General features: G+C 33.1%; 1 protein-coding gene across 1 annotated transcript in view; it reads left to right on the forward strand.

Moving 5' to 3' along the window:
- The window catches only part of OTOGL (otogelin like), a 171,149-nt gene extending 160,039 nt beyond the window's left edge, over positions 1-11,110 (forward strand). Inside the window, exons 53-58 of the mRNA XM_061133064.1 lie at positions 575-753; positions 1,509-1,613; positions 3,813-3,932; positions 5,313-5,358; positions 8,989-9,068; positions 9,960-11,110. Of these exons, the coding sequence (XP_060989047.1) occupies positions 575-753; positions 1,509-1,613; positions 3,813-3,932; positions 5,313-5,358; positions 8,989-9,068; positions 9,960-10,160 (731 nt within the window). The 3' untranslated portion in view covers positions 10,161-11,110. The remainder of the gene's footprint in view (positions 1-574; positions 754-1,508; positions 1,614-3,812; positions 3,933-5,312; positions 5,359-8,988; positions 9,069-9,959) is intronic.
- The last annotated feature ends 758 nt before the right edge of the window (positions 11,111-11,868 follow it).

The following is an 11,868-nucleotide window of genomic DNA, read 5'->3' on the forward strand; positions in this document are numbered from 1 at the left end:
TCATTACTATTCTAGCCTACCTAAAGCCACTTTCAAAGATGTGATAGCGCATTAAATCAGCTACCTTCACTGTAAAGGATGACTTATATAATTATATATTTTGCAGCACAATAAAATTGAAAAATTTTCTCTCAAAATAACAAAAACATGAAACATCATGCAATCCCTTCATGAAGAGGCCTACTGTTATTGATTTATATTTTTGCCTTCATTTATATCCACTCCCCCAAATTGTCATGTTATGTTTCCAGAGGTGGGAATAGCAAATAGCTTGATGATCACTTTAGGCTAAAATTCTAGAATATGCTATATATTATAGATTTTAGAGAAAGTTCAAACAGTAAATAGTAGTTGAGTTTATATATGATTTCTTGCTGTATGTTAAAGAATAAATGTCACATTCATTATTAAGTGAACTCTTGAGCCATTAACAATATATAAGGTTAAAGATCTTTATTGGTTTTTTAAAAAATTGCACATCACAATAAAAACATAGTCTTAAATAAAAGTTCTATTGATTGATTAATTAAAAAACCTGAATATCATACTTTGTTGACTTTTTATCTTTTCTTAGAAAAGGATGATGTGTGTGTATTTCAAGAAATATCAGTATTGAATCCTGGCCAATCTATGATAAGGTATTTGGAAGGGGATTTTTGTTACATGGTAGAGTGTCTTGAAGAAAAAGATAACCATACAGGCTTCCACACTCTGAACTTTACAATGGTGAATTGTTCAAAAGAATGTGATATTGTAAGTATTTTTTCTAAGTCATTCTGGTACAAGCTAATTAATCTTAAAATGGCAGCTGTAGAATTTGAACAAGTAAATACTCTATAATTTAAAAATATACACTTGAATAGTGCTTTAAAAATCTATCAATTTGTAATGTATCTATATAATACAGTATCCTTTTCCTGTGTATAACCTTGAATTTCAGGAGTCTTATTTTCTTTTTTTTTAAAAAATATTTATTTATTCACGTATTTGGCTGCATTGGGTCTTAGTTGCGGCACATGGGCTTAGTCACCTCACGGCATGTGGAATCTTCCTGCACCAGGGATTGAACCCATGTCCTTGCATTGCCAAGCAGATTCTTAACCCCTGGGCCACAGGGAAATCCCAGGAGTCTTATTTTCTATACAGCTTGTTTGACCTGAGCTTTTTACATCTGCTTGATGAATCTTGGATGTTAACAACTACTTCACCTCCAATACAGCTATATAAAGATATTTGATATGCCTCAAATTCAACCTTAGAAATGCTTACAGATATTCTAAGAGAGCATAATTTTTAAAATTTATTTTTAGTTGGAGGATAATCACTTTACAATGTTGTGCTGGTTTCTGCCACACATCAACATGAATCAACCATAGTATGCATATGTCCTCTTCCTCTTGACCCTCCCTATGAGAGCATATGTTATAATGGGAAGCACTTTCAGAATTATTTCATTAAAAATATCAGTACTGTTTTTGGCTAATTCAAATTATTATTACTATGCACAGCACCAGGTGTATACTCCATCTCCAAGTGATTATGATTGTTGTGGTACCTGCAAAAATATATCCTGCAAATTTCAAATGGAAAATGGAACAACAGTTATATATGAGGTATGAATTACTTCGTTCCTAAAATGTATTCCTCCGGAGGGTAGCACTCCATGCTATTTTCTGAATAAGGTGTTCACATAAATTTGAAAAATCTCTCTCTTTCACACACAGTATTCTACATACAGTAAGCACACCCATGCAGAGCACACTTGCAACACACAAGACATAGTTAACATTTTAAAGTCCATGATTCTTTATCAGAAGCTTACTTTTCCCGCAGATGTTAGGAATGGGCTTTGAGAAATGTTGAGTTCTAATAATTAGAACAACGGAAAAGAGTGTTATTTTAGTCACTCATTTGAAATGAAACATTTTAACAAAAGTCTGAAACTCAAGATGTTAGTACTTTATTATTTCAGGTATTGAAGATTTCAGTAGGTAAGAAATAAGAAAATATTCAAGATATTTGAAAATTTTTAAAAGAAGATTTCAAGAGTAATGAATGCTGTATCACACCTTTCCACAATATAATAATTATTCAGAATTCTTCCATTATCTCATAATAACTCTATGTAGGTTTGCAGACTGACCTACTCTTTCCCTTTTTTAGAACAGAAGAAGGGAACCATGCAATTTTAGTACAGTTATTAGGGAGGTCATCAGATTTAGGAGGGTCACAAATTCTGATTATAATTTGCATTACCTGAGGATAATTCCAATTTATTATTGCTATCCTTAAGTTTTTCCATTAATAGTTTAATTATATGGAGGTCTTATTTATGGTATTCTTAGTTACATGGAATTAGCTATATACCCAAAAGAAAAACAGATTTCTCCAATCCTGTGTATTTTACTAAGTAAGAAAAAGTTAGCAATTATCTTACTTTATAACAATATAACATATGCTTATTGCCCATTTGTTTTATAATTATGTGAAAAATAGTGTTATTGATTTAGATAATGTTGATATTATTTATCTGTTTAATCATAGCAATGTTTCTGCTTCATATTATATTTTTTTAAAGAGGGAGTCTTGAAAAAGCAAGCTTATAAAAATAATGAGAAGACATGTGTCAGTGAGAGAAATGAATCAGAGGTTACTTGAAAATATACAGTAATGTGGGGATTTTAGTAAAGAGCAAAATAAACTCTATAGATGTCAATAATCCAGAAACAATTGGTGTATATAATCAGTATTCACAGTGATAACTCTTACATGTAAATAAAAGATTAAATTATGTTTAGAATATTTATAGTGAACACAAGTAATATAGGTAAATATTCATCAAGATTGTTATAATAACTCTTGGCTCTTTCAAAGATAAGTTTTATTTATCTAGAAATCTAATTCCTATGGAACAACTAATTTTTGATTCCAGATAAATTAGAACATACTACTTGAATTGAATATTAGAATTGATATTTGATTTTGAATGTTTTATCTTCTTTTAGACCTGGACTTGTAGATCTTTTCCAGTTGAGGTTCATAGAGGATCTGAAGACATTTATAAATTAAAATAGAATCTACAGAAAGGGAAGCTTGTCAGAATTTTTGCTGGTCCACAAGGAATCTTCAAGTCAGAGTTTGACTAACGTTTTAAAATTCTGGTTATAAAAAAATATATAGATTAACAATTGCAGCCTAATAATTATAGTATAATTAGTTTCAGCTGATTTTATTTGTAAATAGGAATTCTGAAATCAGGAGTTAAATAAACAATTACTATCTTAAAAATTTGTTAGAGAATAGGGATACATTTAAAAATAACCAGAAGGTATAGAAAACTAGAACTGTAAGTGAATAATCACTATCATCCAAAGATTTTTAAATTTTTTGGTGATAAGGGAGTAGAAGAAAAAACAAACACGCCTCAAGTGAGGAGTCATATTAACTAATATGATTTGTTGTTTTATAATTAGTGAGGGAATATTAGAGCAAGACCTTTGACACTTGGCCAAATTAGATAATTAATTTTGTAGTAGAAAAAGACGCTGAGTTGCTTCTTTCCTCTCTATTGTTTTGTTCCACGTTTACATCTCACTTATAGTATGAAACCAAACACACCCACCCACCTGCCACATACACATATTTTTAATCATTTTAGATAGGTTTTGGTACAGTTCCAGACAGATATTTTATGTCACAAGAAGCTCTCTAAATCTTGACTTGACTTTTGATTCAGTAAGATAGGAAACATTATACTTATGAAATATAGCAGATTTTAATAAGCAAACAGAATCTTTCTCTTTTATTTTTAGGAGGGGAGCACCTGGCACTATAATTGTACAACATTTGAATGTGTTAAGACTGATGAAGGGACAATGATTCTTAACTACAGTATGGTCTGTCCACCTTTTAATGAGACTGAATGCAAAATGGTTTGTACTTTGTTATAGCAGAGAAAATTTAGCATTAAATATAATTTTTAAAATGCACATTAATATGTTTTCCAAGGTCATACATACCTGGTTTATTTATTTTGGTAAATGTTTTATTTTCATATATACATAAAAGCTTGGTTATATTTCCTGTTTGACAGTTTGAGTTGTATATGGCACTCCAAATAATTTTGACTCTGAGTGGACATGATACTATCTCTGGGTTTTTAATATGTAGACCAAAGGATTATTGAAAAATCTTTTGATTAGCCGACTTAGCCTCTCTTTCAATATGGATTAATAAACTAATTGATCTGAACTTGGTCAAGTTTCTCTTACTTAAACACACAGCAGATTTTTGATGTCATTTGCTTTTTAATGCATGCTGGCCTAAGTGAACTTTGTCACAGATTCTCTGCGCATGGGCCACTGTGAAGCTCAACTTATGCCAGGGCATAGCCGATCCTTCAGTTTGCTCTTCCAATTCCTTATTCTCCCAGAGAAGAGCCCGTTGGGACAGTAGATTTTTGAAAGTCACATAGTTTTTTAAAAAGATTCTTGTAGCCTTAATTATTTAGGAAATAATAATCCCTAATGAAAAGTAAACTTTATTGTGTGAGGCAGTATTTTTATTTCAGTGTAAAGAAATAGCATGATTTCATTGATTTTTTTTAACATGTGCCCTTTTAGTGATGATAGTTAGCTAGCTGGCTGAATAACAAGATATAATATGTACCAAGGTAATAGAATTTTAGCTCTTTAAAGAATCTTAGGCATCATCTTATTTCACAAATCCATTTTTCTAGAATAAATTATTCTTTTATTTGAATTACAATTAGTGAGTTACTAAAAGCAATCAGGAAATTATGGTAAGAATTCCAAAAGATAATCAATGAAATTTTCTTAATTTAGCCTTTGGCAAGAGACATTCAGAAGTAGAAGATTTGTTTAAAATAATAAAATATTAGAGAAAAAGAGATATCATTTTAACATTCAGTTATATTCAGGAACTCAGTCTCGTTTCAAAAAGTAGTTTATTTCAAGGAGTCTAAAAAAAAACACTGATCTCTGTTTAGAGTACCTCTCGACTTGGTAAGAAAATCTTTTGTTGTATTTTAAATGTGTTCTTTCAAGTAAGTTAATCTTTATGCACTCTTTTTCATATTACTTATGAAGAAATAACAATATTTAAAAAAATTTAAAATATCCGCTCCTAATTTTAAAAATAAAAATCGTTATTAGATATAGTTGTTTCAATCCTTTTTCTATAAAAGTCTTTGTGATATTTAGTAAATATATTGAAAAGTTAGTTTTCTGTTTCTAATCTAGGAGGAAATGAACAAACATTGAGTTTTAACACTATTCTTTCTCTCATCCTAGAATGAAGGGATTGTGAAGCTTTATAATGAAGGCTGTTGCAGGATCTGTAAGTGAGGACAAATTATATACATTAATTTGATTAGTTTTAATTGTTCATGATTATGATTTTTCTCATAAGATTCACTTCTTATGTTGCAATGAGGGAAATGTATTTTGTAGTGTATATTATTTAAATGTTTTTATGGCAAGTGGTTATTTTGTAATTTAGTCTTTATCTTCTAGAGCATAAATAGAGTTTTTAATTTAGGTGAATTTTAATCTAAATTTAATTTAAATATTAGAAAAGTCTTTCTCAAAAGGTATTGCACAGAATTTCAGTAGGGCTTAAGTTTAAAAAGTACTCTATGGTTTCAAGAACTCTATGTGCTTTAAACTACACAAAATTGTTATGAGACTCCAATAAGGACATAGAGAGTATGATATTTTCCAAACCTATTTGAACAAATCTATGGTTCTGTATAATTAATACATTTGAGAAATACCAATTTAGTGAGTTATATTTAAATAATATGTATATAAAATATCCCATAGATGTAAATAAACTTATATTTATACATAAATTTATATTTATTTGAATTATATGGTTTATTTCATAGTGCTTTATAACACCCTTCGAAGAGTATTCAAAGTAGAGGAAATGGCAAAGTGCAGTCATAGAACAGGAGTGAAAGTGATAAAAGAGGATAAGGACATTAAAGGTCATGTTAAAGGTGAAATAGAATAGAGGGGTATTTGTGCAACTTTTATTTGTATGCTTATGAATTTATTTTTCAACTACTTATGAGTTTATGTCCAGATAAAAGTATAAATGTTAGAAAATATGGCATAAACAGTAATTTTAATATTGTTTACAGAAGCTTTTGGGAAAAAGACTTCAACACGATTCAGGTTAATAATGCCATTGTGTAGCATTGGATTCTTAGTCACAAGAATTCTATAACCCCATGTTTATTATTAGAGAAGTGAATATATTTATGTTTTCTGAGGGCAGAGAAGGGAATATCTGTTTGACTGATCATATTACTACTATTGATTGTCAGCCACACGCCAACACTCTATTAAACCCATTGCAGATAACACGGCAACCAGTCTTCACCACAGTTCTGAGAAGTATGTGGGGAAATAGGTATGATTTCCCTTACAGCTGAGGAAACGAAGGTTCAGAAAAGTAGATTACACTCATAATCAGTGGTAGACTTAAGTCTGTCCAGGGCCTGGCCTCAGGATTGTTCAGTTTGGCCCAGCTCCTTGAAGTTGCAGAATAGTAACAAGCTGCCTCGTTTTCTCCAATCTGATGTGTAAGAACCTGTGAGGTAGTTTCTGCTTTGGCATTAGAGAAAATGCCAAAGCATTTTGTAGTCTTTGCTTTTGGGTGACCAGGCTTTATCAGAAAGACTGCAGATGTTGGCTATTATCACAGGTACTATGCGAAACAACACGTGTTAACAATTATAAAGACACTGAGGAATGAATAGAAAATGGCTCTTGGCACAAACAAATTCAATCAGCTAGGTGTCCCAGTTTCACTTATTGAATGAATGAACACAAACAAATGTTTGTTGAGTGCCTCTGTGTGGCAGACACTCTTTAGGTACTGGGACTATGATAGAGGATGAAACAATCTGCACGCATAGCTCATGTTATCGAGAAGGGGAGGAAGCAGTAACTGGTAAATGCACACCGTTACCTCAGGCGCTGACGAATGGTACAAAGAACAACAGTGCAGAAATCAAGGGATGGAGAGGGAGGGGGATTGGGTAGTTCATTTAAGTGGGTGATTAGAGAATGCGCCTCTGATGAGGTGTCACTTGAGTAGAGACTGAATGTCCTCGGGAGCCAGCCAGGAAGAGTGGAGAGTGTTCACAGTGGAGGAAGTGGCCAAGTGCAGTCACAGCATAGGGGTTAAAGTGACAGAAGAGGATAAGGACTTACAGGTCATGTGAAAGATGTTTCTCTCTTGACTCATCTTTCTTTTAAAACTTGTATGACAATAAAAGTATTAATGAAGTAACCAATGCATGAAAGCATCATAAGACACGAAATAGCTTGCCCTCTGTCACCACCACTGAGTCTCAGGCCATGCTGTCGTTGGAGATGCAGGAATGAGAATGACCAAGTGTAAGAGACTGTTGTTCAGTTATGTTGGACCCTTTGAAACCCCATGAACTGCAGCACGCCAGGCTTCCCTGTCCATCACCAACCCCCGGAGTTTACTCAAACTCATGTCCATCGAGTCGGTGATGCCATCCAGCCATCTCATCCTCTGTCATCCCCTTCTCCTCCTGCCCCCAATCCCTCCCAGCATCAGGGTCTTTTCCAATGAGTCAACTCTTCACATGAGGTGGCCAAAGTACTGGAGTTTCAGCTTCAGCATCAGTCCTTCCAATGAACACCCAGGACTGATCTCCTTTAGGATGGACTGGTTGGATCTCCTTGCAGTCCAAGGGACTCTCAAGAGTCTTCTCCAACACCACAGTTCAAAAGCATCAATTCTTCAGCCCTCAGCTTTCTTCACAGTCCAACTGTCACATCTATACATGACCCCTGGAAAAACCATAGTCTTGACTAGATGGACCTCTGTTGGCAAAGTAATGTCTCTGCTTTTTAATATGCTGTCTAGGTTGGTCATAGTTTTCCTTCCAAGAAGTAAGCGTCTTTTAATTTCATGGCTGCAGTCACCATCTGCAGTGATTTTTGGAGCCCCCCCAAAAATAAAGTCTGACACTGTTTCCCCATCTATTTGCCATGAAGTGATGGGACCAGATGCCATGATCTTAGTTTTCTGAATGTTGAGCTTTAAGCCAACTTTTTCACTCTCCTCTTTCACTTTCATCAAGAGGCTTTTTAGTTCCTCTTCACTCTCTGCCATAAGGGTGGTGTCATCTGCATATCTGAGTTTATTGATATTTGTCCCGGCAATCTTGATTCCAGCTTGTGCTTCTTCCAGCCCAGCGTTTCTCATTATGTACTCTGCATATAATTTAAATAAGCAGGGTGACAATATACAGCCTTGACGTACTCCTTTTCCTATTAGGAACCAGCCTGTTGTTCCATGTCCAGTTCTAACTGTTCTTCCTGACCTGCATATAGGTTTCTGAAGAGGCAGGTCAGGTGGTCTGGTATTCCCATCTCTTTCAGAATTTTCCACAGTTTATTGTGATCTACACAGTCAAAGGCTTTGTCATAGTCAATAAAGCAGAAATAGATGTTTTTCTGGAACTCTCTTGCTTTTTCGATGATCCTTTGGATGTTGGCAATTTGATCTCTGGTTCCTCTTATGCTTATTCTTGCTCATGCTCAAGCTGAGTCTTTTGTTTTGTACTTAAGATTTTTTTCTGTATAATATTAAAATATACACTGCACACACAGATTGATGTTAACATTACTCCATGTGTGGAATATGTTTGATTTATAATTGTAATAATTATTCTAAAACAATAAGGTAAAGAGATATACATATAAAGCAAGATAATATGTGAGAAAATCTATTTAGAAATTGAAAATAAATATTGAACATAAACTACATAAGAGTAAAGTTTCAACTATCTCATTGTAGAAATATGTTTCATATAAATCTATCAGTTTTCAATTTTAAATATATTCATATGTTTAATTGAATTAAGAAACAATTTGACATGAACCTTTGGATGAATAAATATATTCTATATTTTATCAGGCAAACGAGAAGAAAGAATATGCCAGAAAGTCATTATTAAGTCAATTATAAGGAAACAGGACTGTATAAGTCAAAGCTCTGTAAGTGGATAAATTTAATTTGTTATTACAGGTTCTGTCTTTCTGGAAGTATATGTGTGTCAGCACTGATAAGTTTGTAAGCAAACAAAATGCCAACACTTAAAATATTTAACTTTCAGATTATTCCTACATTCTAATATTGACATATTCGGTTTGTGAAGAAGTGAAAATTTATTCTTGGGATAAATAATCAGCAGTTCTGAATGATAATTTCAATCCAGAGAGATGGAAATTTAAATCTAAATATACTTGACCATATATTGTCTTAAGTATGCAATTTTAATTAGCAAAAATAGTCTTAAGTCTAAGTTTGTCCACTTTTACAAGACCTATATGATTCTGTAGTCTACTTAGTTGTGATATGATACAACTTAAATAGAATCATTAGAATTGTGATTAATATATTCCTAGATCTATCTAGTTATGTGTGCATATTTCATTCTTTGAGTTGTGTCAGATTGCCATCTTAGACAATCAATATGCTACCTTCAGTTCAGTCCAGTTGCTCAGTCGTGTCCAACTCTTTGCGACGCCATGGACTGCAGCATACCAGGCCTCCCTGTCCATTACCAACTCCTGGTGCTTACTCAAACCCATGTCCATTGAGTTGGTGATGCCATACCACCATCTTATCCTCTGTTGTCCCCTTCTCCTCCCACCTTCCATCTTTGCCAGCGTCAGGGTCTTTTCAAATGAGTCAGTTCTTCTCATCAGGTGGCCAAAGAATTGGAGTTTCAGCTTCAGCATCAGTCCTTCCAATGAATATTCAGGACTGATTTCTTTAAGATGGTTGGTTGGATCTCCTTGCTGTCCAAGGGACTCTACCTTAGTGGAATCAATATCACTGTTTTAAAAGTTTTAAGACATTTTTCTCATTGTCTCTCCTTACAGATAAATGTTGCATCTTGTGATGGAAAATGCCCATCAGCTACCATATATAACATCAATATTGAGAGCCATCTAAGATTCTGTAAGTGTTGTCGTGAAAACGGGGTGCGCAACTTGACCGTGCCACTCTATTGCTCGGGCAATGGCACTGAAGTCCTGCACACGCTCCAGGAACCTATAGACTGCACATGCCAGTGGAATTGAACTCCTGGATTCTAAGAACTCTATGCAACATCATCAGGTCAAATGGAGTTAACTTTTATCAGCTCTTTTTAAGGCGCCTGGCAGATTTATACTGTTTAATAATAATATGTATTTTTCAGACTATTGGATATGGCAGTTTAACACTTGCTGCAAAATCTATACAATTTCCAAGAAAAATTAGGTTTATTGATTTATTACAGAATCAAATGAACTTAAGGTGTTCAGCTGAAATTCTGTTATGTATATAACTGCAACATGAAATTATATTCTCATCTATTAGAAAGTTGTTTTGTAGGATTCTTTCAGTTTCACTCAATTTTTGTTTTTTTTTTTTAAAGTCTGCCATAGATTTTAAAATTAAGATACTCTTTTATTGCTAGTGTTTATTCTGGCAAATGTAATCAGCTAATAGTGACAATTTTAATTTAGATAGTCACAAAGAGCGATCTGCTTAGAGACAGATCATAGAACAATAGGATTTTAGATTATTTAAATTCTGAGTGGATATTAAGGATGTAATTGAAAATTTCCCTTAGTTTGCAAGTTTTTCACATAACCAGAGAAGCTGTGTGACTTGTACAAATTCATTTGGTGTAATAATATAATGAATTCATGTTAACAGCTGGATTAAGTCCTCACCTTTTACCTTCCAGTAATGTGTTCTTTTCTTTTGAACAGAGTGGTAAGGTGTGTATCACAGAACCTTTTATTCTTAAAGAGTTTGCTTTGCCTAGAATTAAGAATTTTAAATTCAGTGCTTTTAAAAAAGGAAAAATGCCACACGTACATATGTATATACATCCGTATAATAGTTACCTGAATAATAAGGAATGGGGAAATATAGCATCAGTTGCTAAATAGTGGAGAGAGAGCTTGGGTTTTTATTTTATTTTTTCCGCATTACAACTGTTTTAAATTAGGTTATTATTATTTAATGTTTAGTTAGCTATTTACTGTCTCATAGATGTCTGTTTTTTGAGATGTATTCAATATTTGCCTATTGAAGCTTCATGCTGTTTTTCTGTTTGTGTTGCTGTTTTGCCAATGAAGGATGAAATAAAGTTGTTTGAATGTATTAATAATTCTACAATGGAATGCTGTACTCTTTAAATACAGTAGATTATTGACATTTACAATGAACATAGTCTGAGATTTATACAGATCTCCCAATTCTTTGCCACTCATAGTGTATAATTATTTGATTTTCTTCATCTGTAAAAAGGAGAGAACGTGCCGCTTAGTATGATTATTGTGAGGATCAAATGAAGTCAAACATCAGTGAGAGAACAGCAAAATTGCAGTGAAAAGCAGATATGGGAGCCTGGTGGACTAGGCTTAGCTAGGTGATTTGGTTCTATTTCAAAATTATGCTACCCAGAAAAATTACAACAGGTTGGATATTTTGGGGCCTCCAAGATTACTTAGAAATGGATTAAAGAATGAAATGAACATTGCATCTTCAAAGCCCCATGATCTACTGTATATAAAAATTGATTTTATCTTATTTGTGCATAACAACACTTGTAAGTACCCTGTCTAAGACATTAACATTTCAATATTCATTGACTCCTGTTAACATCTAGACTGAATCAAATGTTTTTGGTTAAAATATGTTAACACTTTGCTTAAAGTGCCTCAAATGAGGCACATAATATTATATATTGTATACCATGATTTCTTTATTTTCATGTTGTGTTAAATATTTACT

The sequence above is a fragment of the Dama dama genome, chromosome 3, assembly GCF_033118175.1.
Source record: "Dama dama isolate Ldn47 chromosome 3, ASM3311817v1, whole genome shotgun sequence".
NCBI lineage: Eukaryota > Metazoa > Chordata > Mammalia > Artiodactyla > Cervidae > Dama > Dama dama.